The sequence below is a fragment of the Abramis brama genome (genome assembly GCF_963993115.1).
Source record: "Abramis brama genome assembly, chromosome: 1".
In the NCBI taxonomy this organism is placed as follows: Eukaryota; Metazoa; Chordata; class Actinopteri; order Cypriniformes; family Leuciscidae; genus Abramis; species Abramis brama.
Window position 1 is genome coordinate 19,507,042 of NC_139963.1, and position 24,433 is coordinate 19,531,474.

General features: G+C 38.3%; 1 protein-coding gene across 2 annotated transcripts; it reads left to right on the forward strand.

Moving 5' to 3' along the window:
* Positions 1–5,121: 5,121 nt before the first annotated feature.
* wfikkn2a (info WAP, follistatin/kazal, immunoglobulin, kunitz and netrin domain containing 2a) lies at positions 5,122–9,677 on the forward strand. Of its 2 annotated transcripts, XM_084096462.1 has the most exons (3): positions 5,122–5,871; positions 6,992–8,548; positions 8,705–9,677. In XM_084096462.1, the coding sequence occupies exons 1-2, from the start codon at positions 5,668–5,670 to the stop codon at positions 8,504–8,506; spliced, it is 1,719 nt and encodes a 572-aa protein (XP_083952588.1). In that variant the 5' UTR covers positions 5,122–5,667; the 3' UTR covers positions 8,507–8,548; positions 8,705–9,677. The 2 variants fall into 2 exon arrangements, with proteins under 2 accessions (XP_083952588.1, XP_083952587.1); XM_084096461.1 differs by having other exon boundaries at positions 6,992–9,677.
* The last annotated feature ends 14,756 nt before the right edge of the window (positions 9,678–24,433 follow it).

Consider the following 24,433-nt stretch of genomic DNA (forward strand, 5'->3'; position numbering starts at 1 on the left):
ATACTAGAATCTGACGATTAAAAGAAGTATTATACACTTCAGTTGAAATAAAACAATCTCATTTTCTTTTCTTTCATATGTTCTCAATTAACTTAAAGACAACTGGGAAACAATTTCCAGAAATTCCTTTGCTTTTTTTTTTTTTTTTGTGTGTGTGGTTAACATGATTGACAATTTACAGAATCTATCAATCTATTCTAGAATAATGCTATTTTTTTAAATATACTATTGTTCATTGTTAATTCATAATACATTATCATTACACAATGTATTGTTAACTGATTGAACTTTATTGTTCATTTTTACTGAATTTAACATAGAATGATGGATGGATGGATGGATGGATAGATATTTTGACAGAAAGATAGATGGCTAGATAGGTCGACAGAACGATAGATAGATAGACAGAGCGATAGAAAGATAGATGGATCGCTATATCGACAGAACTATAGATAGACAGATATATAGATAGATGGATGGCTATATCAACAGAACTATAGATAGATGGATGGCTATATCGACAGAACTATAGATGGATGGATGGATGGATGGATGGAGATTTATGTTTCTTTGAAAGTAAATGCAAGTGAACAGATCTTTCTTTGGGTAAAACAAAAATGTAGTGCAACATGCCATTGCTGAAGTTCACCAATAGAGGACAGGCTCAGTCTTGAAGAAAGAGACTCCAGACAGCAGGAAGGAAGTGTTTCCACTCCGTTAAACTCAGTGGAGCTCCACACCGCATAACAGAGTTACTGCACCACACTGCAACATTTACAGTTTTAAACATCAGAGTTTCAGGAGAATATTTAGCTTTCACTAAAAGCTTGAAATTCTGAGGACAATATTGTGGAGAGAAGGGGGAATTGCAGTAAATAAAACCTTGTTACATTTGCATTTTATTTAAACGTCTGATTTACATTGTAAATATAAAATTGGTGACAGGTGTATTGATGATTTTTGATCAAATGAATTATACAGAAACCCTCTGTTTATTCAAACTTGTGAATTTCTTTCACATCGGGAGCTAACTCGGCTCACCAACTGCCCTTTGACCTCTTTCGCTCAATTGCACATTTTAAGGGAAACGGAGCCCCGCCCCGTTCAGCACTATAGATCACATGAGCGTGCAGGCATCTTACCCAAGACAACAGGAAATTACACTAGAATCCTTGCATTTGTGCAAGAACTAATGATCCAATGCAAGCTATACATTGTAACTGAGAAAAGCATAATACATTAGCATTCGTATTAAGTTGTGTGCTGTAGAAAGATCCTGAAGCTATTGTGTTCTCAGCTTGGTTTCCCATCTGAACTTTAAAACAGTTGCGCTATCTTTTCATGTTCTCGAAGCAGATCACATCTCTCACCCCTCACGGTGAAACTAGCATGAGATCTCTGTCCGTTTTTAGTAAACAACAGTGTGTCCGTCTGAAGACCAGACATCTTGCTGCACCTGGCAAACGGATCATTCTGCACCACTGATCCGCTGATCCGGGAACAACCGTCCCGTATTAAACTCAACTACTAGCCAATACAAGAGAAAGTGACAAACTGTTCAAAGGTTTAGCAGATCCGGGTCAGCTTTAAGTATGTGTGTGTTCACTGGCCAGTTTATTAGGTACAGCTTGCTAGTACCGGGTTGGACCTCCTTTTGTCTTCAGAACTGCCTTAATTATTCATGGCATAGATTCAACATTGTGCTGGAAACATTCCTCAGAGATTTTTGTCATGTGGCATCACACAGTTGCTGCAGATTTATCGTCTGCTCATCCATCATACGAATCTCCCATTCCTTCACATCCCAAAGCTGCTCTATTGGACTGAGATCTGGAGACTGTGGAGGCCATTGAGTTTAGTGAACTCACTGTCATGTTTACGAAACCAGATTGAGATTATTTTAGCTTTGTGACATGGAGAGTTATCCTGCTGGAAGTAGCCATCAGAAGATGGTTCACTGTGGTCATAAAGGGTTGGAGATGATCAGCAACAATACTCAGACACAATGATGCTCAATTGGAACTAAAGGCCAGAAGTGTGCCAAGAAAATGTCTAACACACCATTACACCAGCAGCAGCCTGAACCACTAATATAAGGCAGGATGGATCCATGCTTTCATGTTGTTTACACCAAATTCTGATCCTACCATCTGAATGTCTCAGCAGAAATCCAGACTCATCAGACCAGGCAGCATTTTTCCAATCTTCTATTGTCCATTTTTGACTGACTGGGGTGTTACGTGGTGTGTGTCTTCTGCTTCTGTAGCTCATCTGCTTCAAGGTTTGGCGTGTTGTGCGTTCAGAGATGCTCTTCTGCAGACCTCCGTTGTAGCAAGTGCTTATTTGTGTCATTGTTGCCTTTCTATCAGCTCGAGCCAGTCTGGCCATTGACTTCTGGCATCAACAAGGCATTTTCGCCCACAGAACTGCCGCTCAGTGGATACTTTTTTGGACTATCCTCTGTGGAGATGGTTGTGAGTGAAAATCCCAATAGATGAACGGTTTCTGAAATACTCAGACCAGCCCGTCTCGCACCAACAACCATGCCACGTTCAAAATCACTTAAATCACCTTTCTTCTCCATTCTGATGATCAGTATGAACTTCAGCAGATCGTCTGCGTCCGAAATCGCATACTTCCCTTACTATAGTAGACGAAAAACAGTATGTGACAAAAGCAGTATGTCCAAATTCACAGTACTGATAAAAAAGTAGGCAAAAAATACCTTCTACTTCCAGCGAGATTGTGCATATGATACTATAGAACATACTTTTTAAGCAGCCCTGAAGTAATTACTCAAATTAAAAATAAGTACCTACTCAAGAGAGTATGCGATTTCGGACGCAGCCACTGTCTACATGCCTAAATGCATTGAGTTGCCGCCATGTGATTGGCTAATTAGATATTTGTGTTAACGAGCAGTTGAACACATGCACCAAATACAGTGGCATGTGAGTGTGTGGTACCATATATAATATTTAAGAAATGTATATTTTATTTCTTATTGGCTAAAGAATATAAATAAATAAAAATGTTTGTGGCTGTTTTTTATAAGGTGGATATTTTGCCCTAAACACAATAAGTCTGAGGAAAATTGTGTAAAATGAAAACACATCTCATGTGTCCTCCAGATGTTGCGCCACACATTCTGCCGCTCTTGCATAAGAACAACCTGCTGTGTTGAGAATAGTGACAGGTCACCCTGCCGCGTGTGTGTGGAGGCGACTGAACGTTTCAAACAGAGCTTAGCTGAGAGTTGGTGGCTCTTTTGTGTGCCAGTCAGACGATATAATGAGCTTATGAGAGGTAATAACACGTGCATTGTTTTTTATGACCCTTCCCTCGGGTGGGGAGCCCATGGCACACAGACAGTGTGAATACCTTTCAGAAAGCTCATAAGTTCACACAATAGATTCATCTGAAGTAGAAGCCCCGTTAAATCACTGCTCTATTTCAGTGTATTCATTTACTGCAGGTGGTACATGTTTCCGTGACTTAAAATGGAGACAGCTGCTCATTTCTGTCATAGTGTGTTCTCAAAATCTTGTGAAATCAGTCACATTATATACTTTTTACAAAAGCTTGCTTTCTCAAAAAAAAATAAAACATTGAAATGGAATTAGAGTGATTTAAAGTCCAGGTCAGTTAGGTTAAACTAGCAAACTGTAGGAAGATCGCTTCATGTTCTGAACACAGAGTTTCTATTAAATGCAAGTCTCCCATAATGTTGTTCCTATGTAAGGTGGACATTTTGTGTTTTTCCAGTCAGAGCTCAATAGACTACTTTAACGTTGTCTTATACTTTTAATCATTTAATTTTTATTTTTTTTATTTATCTTTAATCATTTTGAACTATTTAAGTATCTGTTATGTTGATGGGCTACAAATTGAACGACTAAAAATATGAGGAGAGGAAAAACCATTGTATGACCGTTTCATATGACGTCTGGTGACAGCAATGGTTGTATGTTTGAACCACATGACCTCCACCCTGTACCCTCACAGCTGGAGGTAACTTTCCCATGTCTGCTAGAGTCGGATGGGACACAAATTAACTTTTAGGTGAATATGTTCCTGGCTGCAGTGTTTTTATTAGTATTATTTTATTGTGAAAAATTCATTTTAATCGTTCATTTACATGACAACAGCAGTTTGCAAACTTCTGAAAACAGGATTCAAAGTGCAAGTTTTTGAAAACGACACCATTATAGTCTATGTGTAAAATAAACACAAAAAAACCCCACATGAATTTGTGAAAATGGTGACATCGTGCGCACGTGTATTATGTAGTGTTTCTTTACAAAGTGATATCGCCACCTACTGACCTGGCATGAATAATACAGCGCTTTTAGTTGATTTCTCAGATCCATGTCCGGATCGCTTTGACAATATTGTCGCCTGTGTGCAAAAAACACAAAGGAAAAACATTTCCCTTTTTAGTACATCTTTGTCATGTAGCCTAAACGTACCCTTAGTAAATAATGTGTGTATGAAATCATTGTGAGACTGATTCTTTATGTATGTTTAAATTATTATACTACCAAATAAGTAGCCTACACTACCTTTCAGAAGTTTGGGGTCAGTAAGAAAAGTAAAAGTTAATTTTTTTTAAAGTAAATGATTTTATTCAGCATTAAATTGATCAAAATGGACAGACATGAAATGTTACAAAAGATGTATATTTCAATTGCATTTTAATTAAATTAAATAAATTATGTTCTTTTGAACTTTTTAAAGAATAATGAGAAAAAGAAAATTAAACATTAAAGAAAATATTTTCAACATTGATAATAATGAGAAATGTTTCTTGAGCATCAAATCATCATATTAGATTTCTGACGGATCATGTGACACTGAAGACCGGGGTAATGATGATGAAAGTTCAGCTTTGGCATAAATTACATTTAATTTTCATATTTTCGATCAAATAAATGCAGCCTTGCTAGCAGAACAGACTTCTTTCAAAAACACCAGAACCCCAGAAAGAAAAAAGATGATATGATCAATAAGTTATGACAATTATGTTTTTACATTTTTACAATTTTTTTGCTTTTTTCAATTTTTTAAGTTAGCTTTTACAAGATTCAACTAATTTATTAATGCAATATAGGTTGAAATTACTTAAAACATCCAAGTAGATTAAGGCAGCAACTTTTCTTTTCTTTGCTTTTTTTTTTACAGTGTACTGCATAGTGCTCAACAGAAAATTAGTAAGCTGTTTTCAGTGCGCACTGCGCATTACACCAGTTGGGTTGGCCATTCCAAAGATAGCAGACTTCTTATTGGGTAGTGAAGAGTTAAAAGGTGTTCTGGTGCGTCACGCAGGTGCCTCTCTGCGTCTTAAATTTCAAAAGCATTCGAGAAGTTAGTGTACCCTTAACTGCTACATTGAATAAAAAACTGTGGCTATAGGCTTCGTTTTCAAGTGTTTGAAATGTGTAATAATAGGGTTGAAGCGGCAACCTATAATCTCCCAGCACTGATGAACGTCGCGCGCGGATCGACCTCTCTTCCACTCCACAAACCTCTTGAACGGATCACACGTCCTCCACTTCAGCCACTTACTTGTGCCCTATTTTACGCATTATTTTGGCTGTGACTGCGTAGCTTTTCGACCACTGGAACGTTTCCTATTTCGAAAGGACTTTTTTTCTTTATCGTGTGGATATGTGGTGGATGCTGTTTCCCAGATGGATTTGGTTTTTGTTCGGACACTTCTGCGTCTTGCGTTTAGACTTGCGCGCGAGAGCGATGCCAATGACTCTGTCCAAAGTGGTTTATTCTCACGCGGGAATGTGTCCGAACGAGATGAACCCGAACCTGTGGGTGGATGCCATGAGCACCTGCACGCGCGAGTGCGAGTCCGACCAGGTGAGTCCAGCTGCTCCATTCCTACGCGTCTCTCTATCACATGGCTAGCAATTAAAAATAAATGCACCATGTAACCATAGAAAGAAAGAAAAGAAAAAAAAATTCAAATAGTTTTACTATTTTTAGATAGTGTAATGAAACTGCTGTAACGTGACATCAGCAACTGTCTAAATATAGGTCATTTTCATTCATTCATTTGCAGTGTATTCATTTAGATTTGTAACTATCTCACATAACTATATTATTTTGCCATAAACAATAGTTAGCATGGTGCCAAATTGACCATGATAATCATAGTATATATATTATATATAATTGTCACTACAGTAAAACTGTTAATGTGGCATTATTATCAACAACTGACATGAAATTAGTAACAAAACAAAGACAGAATGATTATGACTAATTTATCATGAACTGTAACTCTAGTATCTCGTATGGTTAGCATGGTAAATTTTATCGAATTTATAATCTTACTAAATTTCATATGGTATGAAACCATAGTTTTACAGTTATTGCTGCTAATGTGGTATTAGCAAGTACTTTCATCAAAAAGAAGTAAAGGAGAAAAATTACTAACACTATAAAATGAAAAAAAAAATGGGGAAAACAAAAACAAAAGACCATACACTGTCTGGAGATATTATTTTTATATTAATTTTTTAATTTTACTGTTTGGCTGTTACCATGCTCATTTTGTAAGGGTGGATTTACAGCATTCAGAAATGTCATGTCATTATAAAATAGCATGTTTTTTATAAGAACAACAAAAATCTGTCCTTATTAATCCAGGTGTCATTAAATGTAGCAAACTGACCCATTTGAGTTGCTGTGACACCAGAAAATGTCTAATTCAATATGTTTTAAATAATTTATAAATGATTTAAAAAGAATATGCTTGATTTCCCAATCCTCTGCATACATTTTATTATTTTATTTTTGTTCTAAATGTTTGAAATGAATGAAAAACATGATTTTTTTAATTAATTTTTTTTAACCTATGCTAACAATAAAATAAAAAAACTGGACTTCTAAAACTATCAAACAGCATCAGTCATGCTATTAATTTCTACAAACTTCCACAAACATTCCTAGTGATATCCCATTTCTGTTCCTCCAGGACTGTGAGCCATTCGAGAAATGCTGTTCAAATGTTTGCGGACACAAGAGCTGCGTGGCTGCCCGCTACATGGACCTTCAGGGCAAGAAAGGTCCAATGGGGATGCCCAAAGGGGTCACCTGTGACAAATTCATGTGCACCCAACAGGGTTCGGAGTGTGAAATCTGGGACGGACAGCCAGTGTGCAAGTGCCGGGACCGTTGTGGACGAGAGCCCCATTTCACCTGTGCCTCGGATGGCATGACATACTACAACAAGTGCTATATGGATGCTGAGGCTTGCACCAGGGGTGTCACCCTCACAGAAGTCACCTGCAGGTACCACTTTAGTTTGTCCAACACCAGCCCTCCCCCAGCGGAGACCACTGCCCGGCCAACCACCGCCCATCTTGAGACCACTCCCATGGACGTTCAACGTCCCAACATGGTCAGCAACCCAGCGCACCACATTGTGTTTGTTGGCGAAACGGCCAGCTTCCTCTGTGAGGTGACAGGAAAACCGAAGCCGGCGATTACATGGGAAAAGCAGATTGAAGGTAAAGAGAACACTGTGATGCGACCCAACCACGTGCAAGAAAATATAGTGGTTACCAACATCGCCCAGCTGGTCATATACAATGCCCAGGTCCAGGATGCCGGCATCTACACCTGCACTGCCACGAACCAGGGTGGATCTGTGCAAGCCCATTTCCCACTTTCTGTGGTCCCTAGGGAGCAGACCAAACCGGAGCCGGTGATGAATTCCACACGCCTACCTGCTGAAGAGTGTCTGAAAACACCTGATATGGATGACTGCGGCGAGGAGAGTATGAATTGGTACTATGAAGCCAAGCGCAACAACTGCTTTACCTTCACGTACAGCCAGTGCAACAAAAACCGAAACCATTTCGATTCATACGAATTGTGCATGCTGTCCTGTGGAACGGAGCTTGCAGCACCTTGCTCCCTGCCCAGCGTACAAGGTCCCTGCAAAGCTTACAAACCACGCTGGGCTTACAGCCATGCACTCAAGAAATGCCAGTCATTTGTTTATGGAGGCTGCGGCGGCAACGAGAATAACTTCGAGAGCAAGGAAGCCTGTGAGGAGATGTGCCCCTTCCCCAAGACCCACAACTGCAAGCCATGCAAACCCCGGCAGAAGATGGTCCCCAGCTTCTGCAAGAGCGACTTTGTGGTCTTGGGTCGTATTTCGGAGTTGAACGAGGACCACGATTCCGGCCACGCGCTCATCACGGTGGAGGAGATCTTGAAGGATGAGAAGATGGGGCTGCGGTTCTTCGGGCAAGAGCCTCTGGAGGTGACGCTGCTCAACATGGAATGGAACTGTCCCTGTCCGAACATAACGAGAGCCGAGGGACAGATGATCATCATGGGGGATGTTCACAACGGCATGGCCGCGCTGCAGCCCGACAGCTTCGTGGCCACTTCCAGTGTACGGCGTGTTCGCAAACTCCGTGAGGTTATCAACAAAAAGACTTGTGATGTTTTAAAGGAGTTCAGCAGCACAAAGTACTAAGACGCTTACAATACCTAAATCTCTGGACACCCTAAACCAGGGGTGTTAAATCCTGCTCCTGGAGGGCTACTCTCCTGCAGAGTTTAACTCTAACACACCTTCCTGTAAGTTTGTAATGATTCTGAAGACCTTGATTAGCTGGTTCAGGTGTGTTTCATTAAGGCCAGAGCTAAACTCAGCTGGAAGGTGTCCCTCCAGGAGTAGGTTTGGGTTCCCCTGTCCTAAACCAACGTGCCTGCCTCTCACCTGCTTTTCTTCGTGAAGCGGACTCACTCGCAAACTTGACTTGTAGTTTCTACAATCATATGTTGTGCTTCTGCCGCAGCATAAAGCTGCTTGAATTATCCATAGAGAGATGAAATATGTGGATTACACTGTGTGAATGACACATAAACATGCTTATATACTAGATGATTTCATACGAAAGTATTACCTTATTTACATCTACATGTTGTAGTGTGAGTCCAGTTATTTTAGTTTGACTAAAAATCCACAGATGTTTTTATTAAACTGTCCACCTGTCTCAGAACAAATGCCTTTCAGGCGGTTACTGAACATGAATCTTCAGTGGAAGCAGGCGGTTAAACATTACTAACCTAAAACTTTATTTATACTCCATGAAGATTTCATTCAAGCTGAAGTGTGCAATTTTAGGCAATTTTAAGTAAGTTGATTACCTGGTACACATTTTTTATTTGTTTGAGCAGCCCGGCACAGCAACATTGGCTAATCCAGTACCGTACGCTTATGTATGGATTCTGTTTGTCTGACCAATGAGAGTGTTTAAGAAACCTGTGTGAATAGAGTCAATTTTGCAATTTCATTTGCCGCAAAAATTACACACTTCACCTTTAATTATGAACCCATGTCATTCTAAAACTAAAAAAAAATGACATGTTAAATACTCTTGCACCTTATTATAATTCATAGTCTTTCGTATCTGTAATCGTTGTACTTTGTTCCGTCTATTTATGCTTTTACATTACTACCATAAATTGAAACAAAGGTAGTCCTATGTACGTGCTTTACAAAGTATGTTACGTGTTTTTTGTCAAACCATACAATGGCAAACATATAATGAGATTATAACTATTATTTTATGAGCAGTTGAAAATGTATTAAACGTTTATGGAAATACACCAGAGAGCCGATTAAAGACATTTTTCCAATCAAATCCTGGACCTTTCTTGCAAAACTTTCTGCATAGCTGGGGTTGTGGGACTTCATGAGGCGTTTTTGAATGAGCTTTGATAAGGGGGGACATGCTTTATGATAGAACAGCGGCCCCACCCCCCAATCCCGATGGATTCTATTGTCGGTCAGTCCTGGCCTTGGTTCTGGAACAGGTCACATTCCAGCTGTTCTTTGGTGGGAAGTGTTGCGGCTAAGGGGGGTGGGGGGCCAGTCTGATCCCTTGTGTTGTGTCTAGGTCTGGGACTCTCTCCTCGGCTGCAGACCTTTCATGTGAGAACCTCCGCCTCCCCCCAGCCGCCCGGCCCTCTCATCTCCCCAGCTCCAACTCCAGCCAAGCTGTGACCCTGCATGGGAGGGGAGCCAGCACACACACCACTCTCTGTTTTAAAGGCACGGCTTTGAACTTTTGACTGGAGCTGGATGGGAGGGAGAGGGATAACACATGCTTTTTCCCTAGGGTGGGCCTCCGATGGCTGCTACCTCAGGCTGGCTGACAGGGCCTCATCCATGACCCCGTAAGAGGCTAATGAAAGGAATGAAAAGAGCGAGGGAGAGAATCAGAGGTAGGATTGGCTTGGGGGTGGATGCTGGGAATGCAGAGTGGGGAAGTTTCATTAAAACTGTTGACAAGTGTCAAGTGAAGCACTCAGGCTCAAGTTCAATGGGCAAAAAAAGAAAGATTGTTGTTTTCTAGTTTGCTTAACCGTTAGTTATGAATGCTGGATGTTCACTGAGCAACACCGCAAGTGCATGTATTTGAGGGAACAAAATTTATGTTTAAGAACTAGCCATTGAAAAGACCGTATCAGTTGGGCGCTAATCTGAATATTTGAGGGGACGTGTCCCCCTTAAAGCCGTGGGAGTTACAGCTATTGATAAGCATCTCAGTCTCAGAATAAGTTTAATATGACCTTTACATCACCAAACTAAACTCAAAGGCAAACAAGAGATGATGGCACAGTATTTTTGCTCTCATGTTGCTTTTGTATTCCTTACATATATGCTGCAATGGTAATCAACCCAAAATGTCTTCCTGTAGCTTAACAGGAAAAGCAAGGTGCTATAGCAAGATCATAGATTAAATTCCCAGAGATCCTGGATATCCTGAATGCACTGTAAGTTGCTTTGTATAAAAGTTTAAACGCAGGCTATGTAACATTTAAGAAACTGTTAGCAACCGTTCAATGTGTTTTGTCAGTAAGAAAGACTTCCTTGTGAAATTTTCCTTCTAAAATGTACCATATTAACCATAGTTTCCGACAAAATATCTTAGCTACTAGGTAAGGTTGCTAATTTTCTGTTAGCTAAATGCTAACAGAATCTCCAGACAGTGTAAGAAGTCAACAAAATCTGTCCTTTTCTTTTCTATTTTTACTAATTGTTTTATTATATAATACCACAGTTTATGGTAGTGTGGCAGTAACTGTAGTAACTAGGGCCTATTGTTGCCATTGTACATTTTGATTGTTTGGCAGATTCACTGACATCTACTGGTCAGCATTGGAAGTGATTACTTTTTAGAAAATACTCTACTGTTCAAAAGTTTGGGGTCAGTACGATTTTTTTTTAAAGAAATGAATACTTTTATTCAGCAAGGACGAATTGAATTGATCAAAAGTTAATAGTAAAGACATTTATAAAATAGATTTCGGTTGCACTTTATTTTACAATACATGTATTTACAATGAACTTACCTTAGAAAATACTGGGTAATATAAGGTAACTACATGGGTTACGGTTAGGTTTAGGAGTAGGTTCATGGTTAGTACCTAGTTATTACGAAGTTATTATAATTACTATAAGTACATCGTATTAAGGCTGTACAAAATTATACGATCAAGAAGTTGTGACAACATGTGTTTTTACATTGCTTTAACTCATCAAAATAAGTTAAGCAATTATATATTATATAATACAAGATTCAACTCGTTTTTTAAGTCTGCTTAATGTAACTTAAGTTGAAATTACTTAAACATCCAAGTTGATTGTAGCTACTTAAAAATTTAAGGCAGCAACTTTTTTTACAGGACCATAAAATAAAGTGCTACCAAGATTTCTATTACAAATAAATGCTGCTTATTTTTATTCAACTTTTTATTCATCCTGAAAAATGTCTCACTTTCCATAAAACTATTAAGCAGCACATCTGTTTTCAACATTGGTAATAAAGTGCTGCAGGGATAACATGTTTTTGTAGGCCAAAACCCGGAAATTAGTTCGCATTATAGCATTTCCTGTTCCATCCCACAGGAATCTAATATCCCAATTTTTTTTTTTAATAGGAGTTTGGTTAAAAGCCTGAAATAGGGTCTGTGGTGAACGTAATATATTTTCACATTTTATTCTATGACATTAAAACACATCAGTAATACCCCACTATTTTTTTAAAGTTTTTACTGTCTTTAAAGCTTTTACTCGTCTTGTAAAAGCTAACCAGTTGCAGTAGGTTGTTGACATTAAACGTCGCTTTCACAGCCTCGTGTTGTCAGAAGGTGATGGTCGTGTCGAAGTCGAGCGACGGTGGTGTAGTTCGTTCGTTTATATCCTTATAGCTTTTATTTCTGGCAATATTTAGGCTTCAAAATTCATAAAAGTTGTGTTCATTTGTTAAAATGATCTTGATGGACAAAACGAACAAGTATCAAATGTTTGTTGATTACATGCAGAGCTTATTTTCTGCAATAATCCAAAAGCCAATGGTAAAATCCTTTTCCGTTCTTGTCGAGGGAACCAGTGTGATGCTAACTTCTGGGTTGGTCTACAAAAATACGTCATCCCTGCAGCAGTCTGTAAGAATAAATGCTTTTTGAGCACCGAATCAGCATATATTAGAATGATTTATGAAGGATCATGTGACACTGAAGACAGAAGTAATGATGCTGAAAATTCGGAACAAGCTGTCCCCCTCGACATCTGTGGTGGGTTATTATGGTCTTCATTATAGTGGACTATCAGGTAAAATTTCAGTAGAAAGCAATTGGACTTTTAACTGATTTATCCGATGATGGGATTTTTTGCTATTAGGATGAGATTTGCAACGGCATCTATTTTAATCATCTTGACCCCTGCAATTTCGCCTCGAAGGGCCTCATGCACTTAACGTTGTTCAAGTACTTCTGCTACAGATTTATCCTGCCTCCTTATTCCTGGTGCCTCAGAAGTCACTCTCATGGAGGCACTTTTCTTTGGTGTCCACTGATTTGCGTGCTCTGCTTTGACAGGGGAAATTGTTTCTTCTCGAAGTAAATTATGCAAATGAAATGTTTCATTCCATATGCAGAAGTGGGCGTGCATATGGCCCATTCATACCGGGAAGAGGTTCCCACAGCGATCAGGAGTCTAGTGGCGTCCCGTATGCGTGTGAGTCCCCAGAAGTAGACAACTGATGTGCAGCATCTAAAAACAAGACCAGTTACTTTCAACTAAATGTATCTGACAGAGTACATTAGCTTGCTGTCTACCATATTTCTTTTATTCATATACTTCCGTTAACATTTAGCCTACTTACTTATTTATTTGAATAATAACAGGTCTGCTAATTGTTTAGTATACTGCATACTCCTGCCAGGCTGTTGTTGTCAATAATAATTAGTTCTTAAGTGACTTTCATGGTTAAATATTACCAACTATTTTTTAGAAAATAGTATGTGAAACAGTATGCAGTACAGCATGTAAACAGTTCCATAGTGTTGTCCCATGACCTCTTAACAGTTTATGTTTAATTCAGTGAATGGCTTCCAGTTATCATTTTGGAAAAACAGTTGTTGTGCATTTGAAATATTTAAAGTCCTCCTGTAGTCAATAATTTGATCCCTTAAAACTCATCTTTGATCACCAAAAACTTTTTTTTTTCCTGTGAAATGCCTTAAAATAGCTTGAATGTAACTCCACACCCTTGCTTCATTTAGTATAGGCGGATTCATGAATATACAAATTAGCCCCACCTCCATTCACTCACACAGGCTCACAGATTCACTCGGCCAACTTACTGAGGTAAACGCTGCACAATGGTATGGCTCTTTACAACATCGAACACATAACAGTAATTAATATGATTAGCCTTTTGCTTGACTATGTTATCAAACAGCTAATATGTGTTGCTAATGTTACACAAACCATATTCGCCATATCAGCCTGCCTTCTAACAAATATCAGAAATGCTTTGAACAACTCAGAACGTCAGTGGAGAAATGCATATAGTTCATCATAGCATCATAATATACATCATTCACCCGCTATATTGCTAAATCCCGATTTTTCATATCAACAAAAAAATATACTGGGATAACCTGGTTTATCTTGAGACTCCCCTGCTTCAGAGAATAGTTAATGATACGCTAAAACCCACCAGCACGTCGTGATTGGTTGCAAGGTAGTTTGTGACGTCAGAAACCCCAGCGATTTCAAACCCCTTTTTTTCACTGCAGTTTTAAGGAGAAAATACGTGGTTATGGTTGCACATGGTTTGTCTTAAAGCATGTTTAAAACACCACAAAGACATATAAACAACATTGATGAGATGGGAGAAAAAAAAAATATTTCAATGCGTTCTCTCATAAAAGTTTTGCGTACCCCCCAGAAAATTTGCATTCAAAAGTATTGCGAGCAAACGAAACGTTTCTCGGGAGAACCCAAAACATTTGTGCGTAAATGCAAAAGCATTGACATTGAATTGACAAGATTTTTTTTCCTTCATCATGTGACTTTAGGGGCCTCGTATATTCGTCAGCATTGGAATGGAGGTCAGTTCAGTTGCAATGCATGAATTCAAACCATGTTCATTTTCAAACCTGAGGTGATCTGAGATCAGTTTTATAGTTTGTCCTGTGTAAAGTTATGCTTTCAATTCCAGCTAATAGATCAGGTTTTCAGGGTCACTGAATCCTCCACTGGGGGGCGCAATTGCACCAGTGCTAGTGTAATTTATTTAAATGGCCATGTGTCTGTAGCATTATATCCAGTAGGGTATTCTCATTAACTGTCATTGTATGTTAGTTACACTGTCATATGCTTTGACATAAATTATGCACTGCATATTATCATATTGACTTGACAGTGACACTACATGCAATCTTGATTTGAAATAAAAAAAATGAATGATTAAGTTGATGAATGAACAAATTAAGATATGAATGAATGATTCACACTCTCACAATCAATGTCTTGCGAGTTTTTAAACCAATCTCGTGGGTGAGTGAGCAGAATAATGGGAAATTACCATGCTGCAGTCTTTTTTTTGCCAGAAGAATCCTCTGCTTCGGTGCTTAATTCATCAATAAGGAATAATTTATGTGCAAGCTTAATGGGTCAGTAGCTTCATTTAGAAAGCTGGCTGAAGTGGAAGGTGGGAAATCTAGAGCATGATGCACCTAATCTGATTCCTGAAATTAAATGGAACGTAATTGTAGAGTCTTAAACATATCTAATGTAGTATGGAGTCATATGACTGTGAATATCACCAAACATCACAAAAAAAATTCAAGATCACAATCCACCTCAAATTCAAAGTGAGAAATTATGTTTTGCTTAGAATAAAACGAGGTGGATTTTTAGGACCATTAAGGTTATTTTCATTGAAAGCTCCTTCAGCATGTTAGCTTTTGTATGATATAAGCCAATACTCTGATCCAGCTTGTTTTCCATGAGATACAGATATTTTCTCTCGTTATAATGCTGCACAGATGGCGGGCAAACCTCTCACTGTAAATGGATGATCTTCTCAGGCCGTCATCGCATCCCTGCTCTATAATTACTTTTAGCCAGTAGCAAGTGGGAAGAAATAGACGCGTACACTGTAATAACAAAAGTGAGGGAGTAATATAGTGCATAACCGAGTGCATAAATCAGCTGCATCATTGATTCAAATGGCAGAATGTGTGTCTGCTCGGCCTGGCATTGTTAGGCCGAAGTGAAGCCTGGCTTTACCGTTTAACACATAACTCTGACTTTCTACGGACCACAGCAGCCATCGCGATCATAAATAACGCGCCTCTCCACACACACATTCAATATTATTTGAATTTGTCACAGCATGACACCGAGTCCATTCCCCTAAAAGTCATGGATGGCTGTGCAAAATGAACTGACTGTCAGGTCTCACGGAGAGACGTTATTTATTGTGCGTGTAAAGGTGTGTTTTCCTTCCAGGGGAAAGCTCCAGGGAAGAGGAGAGAATAGAAGAGTGGAGCTGAAAAAGGAGTGAGAATGTTCTCAGAAGGAAATGACATCATAATGACTATTCCTAGTTGTTGCTCTGCAATGTGTCCCTTACTGTAAGAGAGACCTTCACACCACAGTCACCCACACGAGCGTATTTATGATTGATATTGCTAGTAGCGGGTGACTAATGGGCATTTTGCATGCAAATGTATTTCAGCGGAGCCATTTCATGTTGCCGCAGAATCGTTACACGACTCATGGGGATTTTATCTCTATTTTCAGGGCCGTTCACAAGAAGGATTATAACTATAACTTAAAATATAACTATTAGGTTTTAACAATCATTCTAATTTTATGAGAATAGTGCCACAACTATAACAATAATGGCACAGAGGAACCAAATTATTGGATTGATTTCAGAGCTGATGAATGATAAAAACATTGATAGCCAGCCATTATAAATAGCTTGAGCATTTCGCCATGAAATCAGAATTGATCATGCTTGTTTTCTTAATGGAATGTTTCAGTATTTATTGTAAATGATTTACCCATGCACATCATTATTTTATTTTTTTTTAATTCATGTGCCCTCATAATGTTTAATCAGAATAACTTCCCCTGGCGTGAGGGCGGGATCAACCTGTCACTCACATGGGATCGACCAATAGCAAACCACAACCATTCAATCAATTCCCAATAGACAAAATTAAGTCCCACGCTACTTTTCACTCATATATACGCCCACGTAACCATAGGGAAGAAAAGACTATCACAACTTCCGTTTCATTCCGACTTAAAGCGGCAGATGACAACAGTGGCACACTTTGATAATAACCAGAAAGTTATTCATCCATTGGTGTGGACGCTAATATAGTTATCGTTAGTTATCCGTCTACACCAGACGCGAGTGACGCGCTCAAATAGAACCCATTATAATCAGTGATGATGTCTACACTGGATGCGGCACCACAAGACAAATTCCCGACCGTAAACCAATGATATAAATGATTTCTAAACGTTTATATAGATCAGTGACGTAAACTGATGCCCCAATCTATTTCTGTCATAGCCTACTTCTGACATGAAGAACAAATGGATTTGCAATGGTCGCTTTGTCGGTGCGGTGTTGTTGAAATATTTAAAGTCCTCCTGTAGTCAATAATTTTATCCCTTAAAACTCATCTTTGATCACCAAAAACGTTTTTTTTTTTTTTTGGTCCAAGGCCCCCTGAAATCAAAATAAAATTTTATTAGCTTTTAGTATAAATATGTTAACCTTAAGGTTATGAGCTGGTGTGTTCCAAAACAATGACAAAATTCACATTTAGGAGATATAAGCATTCAAAACTTACAGTCTCTCACTTCCGCTAAAATGGATCACAAATTTTTATGACATCACCGCGGACTTCATCACATCTTCTGTCCAATCAAATGCTCTCTATAATCTAAAGCTCCGCCCCCTATGCTATATATACCACCTGGCCAAAGCGACCGATGTCACGTCACAGAGCAATATGGGTTGGAGATGTGTGTTAGGTTGCTCAAACGCTCAAGTTTTATTCCGTTTTCCGACTGTACTTTGGTTAAGAATGAAATGGCTAGAATTTATTCACACCTCTACTATTGAATCCAACGTATCACCAGCGCTTGGATTCACTTTCATGTTGCTGTCAAGTACGACTTGCAGTCTGTGAGGTAAACTAAACGCTACCAGAGCCAGTCTACGGAGAGCCTTGGCACTTCCTATTAAGTTCTATTGTACCGAATTGTGGTTGTAGTTCCACCAGAGTTCCACTGGGGGCAATCGCCCATGAGTGCAAAATGAATGGGAGTCTATGGGGCTAGACGGCTAAATTTGTCTCTTTCACCCGATTGCCATTGAGAAATCTCAGATTTGATTGTAGGTTTTGCAAGTTCAACATGGGTTATAGGTCGAAAGTTGAATGAACGAGTACTTATGTACTTTCGATTTCTTACAGGTTGAGTTGTTGTTGCCCATAACACGCTAGCATTCTGCTAATGAACGCTGATTGGTCAGTGAAGGACTGATTAGGACCAGAGATGCCGCTTGATGGCATCGTGGCATCCGAAGCGGGACCAGAAACAAACAAAACAAAAACTCTTCTAGCACGTGTGTTTACCTGTGTCAGCTGTGTTGTCGATGCCTCGAGAGAAAAGAAAGTGCAGAGCGCGAAAGCACCAGAGTGAGTGAAGGATTGCCGTAAAGCAGTATCTCTGGTCGTATGATGTGTATGACGTCATTGACACTTTAAAAGACTTTTTAAAGCAAATAAGTGACTAAAAAATCTAACACACAGCAATGTGTAATTTCTTTGCATCTCCTTTCGAATACAATATTCAAATTACTAGACAAAAAATTATATCCTGAGAAAAGTGGATTTTGATGGTATAGCGCCATAGACCTCCATTCATTCTGCACTCGCCTGCGAGCGCCCCCGCATGGACAGAGACGTGTTACTGCAGCCAGTCCAGAAACCGGAAGTAACCAGAGAGTGCCAATTCTCTTCCTATTAGACATTCTCTGATGCTACTGGCTATTTGAAAAGGGGGAGGGGCCATTAAATAGGTCCCGCCTTAGCTTCCTGTTTCAGTGGAAATTACGTCAACGCATCATACAAAGCTGCACGTTCCAAGGCACTTCAGTGGGCCTTTAAGGGCCGGGTATATTTAATTTTACTTGTGCGCGAGCCTTTCAAAGTTATTTAACAAAGATGTTTTGGCCCATAAAATGAACTAACTTTTGTGAAACATTACATCTTAGTTTAATTTAATAAATATATGTGTCCTTATTGGTAGGAAATGCATTTTGCATATTGTTTCCTCTTTTGGCTGTAGTGATGTTTACATTTTGGTGTTCACATACTCGGAATTGTTGAGATTGTTGTGATTATTTGAAAATGTTCTTTTGGAATTTTCATTAAGAACTCCATTTTAAGGAGAAAGAAGAAATTGTGTGCTAAAAATGTATTAATGAACTTTTCTTAGCCACCCACAAAAAAAAATGTTTGGTGGAGTTTGAGGAAGGATCAATCTGAGGGTGTTCTGATCCACCAGAGGCTGAACAAAAGGCAATTCTGTGGAGTGGTGTTAGCTCTACACCCCCATGTGAATTACTGCGCCTGTCCTCTGTCCTTTTGTATTCGAGCTGAGAACAGAAAGTCATAAATTCTGTGAATTTATAGCATCCAATTAAAGGTGGGAAATGCTTTATAGACTGACAAAATTGAAAAAGCTCACTGCAACAGAATTTAAATGTTGATGAGAGCGTTTACAAACTGCTCACACAAAACAAGATGAGACAAAAAACTGTATTTGTGTCTTTTTCGGTAAAAAAAATAAATCCCTAAAACAAGATAAATTTACTTGAGGAGTAAAATTGTGTCGCCCTATTAATGTAAATATTAAATTCTGTGGCTTGAAACAAGAAGTATAATTTGCCAATGGGTAAAGAAAAATATATTCAATGATTCTAATGATATATTCTATGAAAAAATATCACATGCAGTTTTGCTTCACAAGAAACTGTATCTTGTTTTAATGATGTTTAAATAGTTTTATTGGAAAACGAGAAATACTTTAGGGAAATGTGTAGTGTACTGAATATATAATTATTTTTTTAGTCTGAGCAGTAGCCTATATATAAAACCTCAGCAAAAGAAGAAAGATAAAGGGGAATGTCACTTGAATGCTTTCTCTTACTGTGCTTTACAGAGATTTAGCATCTTTCTTGTGTTGTTCAGGAAACAAACAGAGGTCTTATTCAGCTCATGCTCAAGAAATCACATAGAGAGGCAATAGTTGAATATTATGAAGAAAATGTAAAGATGCACTTAAATTGGTTGTCATTATTGCTCACATGCTGAATGAATAGTTTTCTGTGATTGTGTCCTGTCAACAAAGCCGTAATTAGCACAATGAGGAGCGAGTTGTTTTTAAAGACAAACCACAGTGCTGTGACATGCGGCAGATTTGTATTTTTACCCTGTTCAGGAAGCCGAGACATGTATTTATCACGGCACACTCAGACATCTGCAGAAAATACAGCTATCTCATTCAAAGCATGTCTACCCACTGGAGGAACAGCTAAATATTCATGCTGTTTTATTGTTTATATGTGGCAGCAGTGCGCTTTAGATAAGATAATAGTGTGTATGTGAGTAGAGAAAAAGAAAAGAACACAATGCCATTACATTTTTCAAGGGGTTTTAACAGTTTCAAATGTTAAAAATAACTATTATTTATTTGTAAAAAATAATTATAATTTTTTTTTGATGGATGTCATAGTGAAAGAAAATCATCCAAGAAGTAATGTGATCTTTTATATATATATATATATATATATATATATATATATATTAGGGGTGTAACGATACACCAATGCCACGGTTCGGTTCATATCACGGTTTTGGAGCCACGGTTCGGTTCGGTTCGGTTCTGTTTGCTGTGGGGGCAGGGTTCATGGCAGGGCACCAGCAATAATAACACTAGATTCACTTTTAACTTAATAAAAACAACAACAACAACAATAATCTAACTTATTAACTTTAACTTTATTAACTTAACTTTATACAGTGGCTTCACGTTTTCTTTAGAGCAGTTAGCACACCTGAGTTAACTAAAATGAAATAAATGCCTCCACTGACTAGTCAGAAATAAACTGCACACCTGAGTAGGGTTGCCAACTTCAGAAAAGGAAAATGCGGGACAATCGTGGTTCTTTATAGGAAAACGAGGGACACTCAAAATATTTGTACTGTATCGCACAATGTACATAATTTCAGTGTCTGCAAACTGTAGTTAAGTATATGTTTAAAAGGTTATCAGACAAACACATTTGTATTGCTTAACCTATTTATGTACAATTTAATTCTAAAAATAATTTTAATGTCATACAAACAAAATGTCACATTACAAACAAACCACCATTCAAAATAACAGCATTTATCTGAAATAGAAAGCTTTTTTAACATTATACATAGGCCTACAGTTCAAAAGTTTGAGGTTAGTAAGAGAATTTTTTTTGGGAAAGAAATTAAAGAAAGTAATTGCCTACTTTTATTCAGCAAGGATGCATTAGGCTAATCAAAAGTGACAGTAAATTATAGTGTTACACAAGCTTTCTATTTCAAATAAATCTATTATGATCTTTACATTCTTCAAAGAATCCTGGGGGAAAAAACAAAACAGTTTTAAACATTAATAATAATCAGAAATATTTTGCGAGCATATTATTCCCTCAGGTAGATTTCATGTTTTCTTGCGTGGCTGGATGTTGGACTCATGAACAATAATCACGTTGTTTGCATTCGCCAAAATTGATTTGCCGAAATCAAAACGTGGACAGTGAGAATTACCGTTAGCGCGAGACGAGTCCGGCTTGAAGCGGAAGCGACCAGACGGCAGAGGATTATGTTAGCAAATCAAACAATGATTTGTCTCAAAACGATGATTAAAAAAAGCTGTGATATGACATCATATTGGATGATGACGGTGTCGGTGATCATTCTCAAGTGTCGTGATCAGCACTGCTGTTGTTGTATCAGTCAGTGGTTGTGACCGGAGGGTCTTCAATCTCAATATGCCGCGGAGTTGCCATCCTGAAGTGCGTATGTAAACTCCCGAGCGTGATCGATCACCCAAATCACGTGACATGCATTTTATTTAGTAAATAATATTTAGTAAAACTACAGCTCTTATTAGTTGTTAAAAGTGTACTCATTAATAACTATTTAATCAAATGTCAAGGAAGAAAAAAATAGTTTTGTGACAAAGTGATGTGAGAGTTGGGCCGGGGCAGCAGGGGGCGGGGCGCGTTCGGTTCGACATGAGAGTATCGCGGTTCGAACCGTGGCTGTTGTATCGCGGTTTTTCGGTTCGGTTCGAATATCGTTACACCCCTAATATATATATATATATATATATATATATAATATTTTATATGTTTTGTTTTGTTTTGTTTTGTTTTGATCACAAAGTGAAGGAAATGCAGCCAAGAAGTCATGGGAACTCTTTCAGTACAGTTTTTTTTATTTTATTTTTATTAAACTGTAAGCTATAATAATAATAATAATTTATCACATCCCCACATAAATAATAATATCATATCAATACTTTGCACTTTCACACATTCTGGATGTGAAGATATATGTGAGTGAGATGTGTATATATGTAGCCTATGTATGTTCATCTACATTGCTTTTTTAAATGTTTGTTTGTTTGTTCATTTGTTTCCTCTTGTTTTTTTTTCCGTGAGCTAGCTTATTTGTCTGGTATTTGAATTTTCTACATTACTACATTTGTCTATATTTATTTATTTATTTATTTATTTTGTGTGTGTGTGTGTACATGTTTTTCTATCCCAGTGGGGACTTAAACCTGAATGCACACAGTGTGTCACTGTGGGGACCTAAATTGAGGTACACAAGCTTATGAATCATACAGAATGAGTTTTTTTGAAAATGTAAAAATGCAGAAAGTTTTGTGTGATGGGTAGGTTTAGGGGTAAGGTTAGTGTAAGGAGACGGAATATACAGTTTGGACAGTATAAAAACCATTATGAGAGTCCCCACAAAGATAGCGAACCCGAGAGAGAGAGAGAGAGAGAGAGAGAGAGAGAGAGAGAGAGAGAGAGAGAGAGAGAGAGAGATTATCTGTATTGCTTTGCTTAATAAAACACACAGGGGAAAAAATAAATAAATTAAAATTAAAAGCAAAATTAATTAAATATGTTATCACCATTGCTTGTTTTATACAAAAATCACTTTAATCTGATTGCAGAACTATTGTTTTATTTATTTGAATATGTTGTGCATAGATGGAGTGCTTTAAGTCGCAGCAAAGTGTTTTTCAATTCTGGCGTCATAGTGTTTTAAATATCCACAAGTGCTGATGTCCGCAGGTATGTATGAGCGGTGACTGGGTGCCAGTGCCCGGACGGGTCAGTATAGGAGTCCTTGCTGTGTTGTCAGCGCAGAGAAATGCGTGGAACGTGCGTACAGAGTGTTCCCTGGCAGCACCCGCACATTCTGGGCTGTGTGGGGCGAGGCAGCTGGGACTATTATTAGGCCTTGAGTAAACCTGATGCTGCCCTGGCCATGTTTGGTACCACAGGACTGCCGATGCTAGACAGTGTGCTGGGTTTCTCCATCGACCACGGAGGTGAGGACACTCATGGAGCTGGAGGTTTATGATATAATATATAAACTGCTGAACATAATTTTAAATGTTTTGCATTGATTTGTTAAGTTTATTACACTTGAATGTAATAAACTGTAAAAAATGCTTTAAATAAAGATTATACTAAACTAAATACTATTTCATTTTTTCCGACTTCAAAATTTCATGTTTAATTCAATGCGTTACTTGCCGTTTCTTTATGACTGTTTGTGAAAATTGAGCAGTTTCTGTGTGAAAATTGCATTTTTTTCAGTATAGTTTTGCAAATGGTACAGCTGTAATCAAAATTATTCAACCCCCATTGCAGACTTTCCGCTGTTTTTTTAATTGAAATAGCTCAACACAACAAATGTTTCAAGTGGTTTCCCCAAATTCAACTGAAAATGCAACTTTTAATGACTTCTGCAGTCTCAAAATTATTCTGTAATCTGTAAATGTTGCAAATAAACCTGATTTGTAATGGAGGATGAATAATTTTGACTACAACTGTATATACATGTCATGACCCCACTCAGTCCATTGGTCCCTTATCGGAGACAAACATGGATAAACATCTGACTATTGTTTGTTCTAGAAACTATAGCCATTTCACATTTAGAACAACTTTAGTGTGTAATGTTGCTGTTTGAACATAAACAACATCTGCAAAGTTACGACGCTCAAAGTTCAAAGCAAAGGGAGATATTTTCTTTTACAGAAATCGCTTTTTAAGGACTACAACAAACGGCTGGTAGGGACTACATGACATTCCTCCCGGGTTAGTGACATTACAAACCCTAAAATTTACATAAACCCCTCCCCCGGGAACATGCAGTATGTGTTGAGAAGAGGAAGAGTTGTTGAAGTAGAGCACATCTGTTAGTCTGCTCAAGCTGTCGCATCCGTCTTTTCACATTTATTGCAATACAGTACGTAACACAAATGCAATATCATGTCACGCTGTAGGCATCTTACAACAGTTCCCACACAATTTATAGATTATCATGACAGAATATGCTAATCAATGACTAGAAGATAGTTAACTCCACATCAGCTACATAAATTCATCAACTAACCATTCAGAAACGTCCTGTTGCACTCAACATGTTGTCACTTCTTCTTGAGTCTCTCCATCATTGTCCGACTCCGGTTTGAACATAAAAGGCAAAACAGTTTCTGACATTTTAGTGTGTGTCTGCAAGCTGCCTGCTAACACTCGAGCTCTTGAAGCTCCGCCCTCTGTGCGGGGAGCAGCAGCTCATTTGCATTTAAAGGGACACACACAAAACGGCACGTTTTTGCTCACCCTCAAAAAGGGACAATTTTAACACGCTGTAAAAAGTGATCTGTGGGGTATTTTGAGGTAAAACTTCACATACACACCCTGGGGACATCAGA

What these genes read in the sequence shown, in the direction of transcription:
- wfikkn2a (XM_084096461.1), top strand. Translation starts at nt 5,668, where the DNA reads ATGTGGTGGATGCTGTTTCCCAGATGGATTTGGTTTTTGTTCGGACAC. An exon ending in GCGAGTGCGAGTCCGACCAG is followed by an intron (nt 5,872 to 6,991) that starts GTGAGTCCAGCT and finishes CTGTTCCTCCAG; the next exon opens with GACTGTGAGCCATTCGAGAA.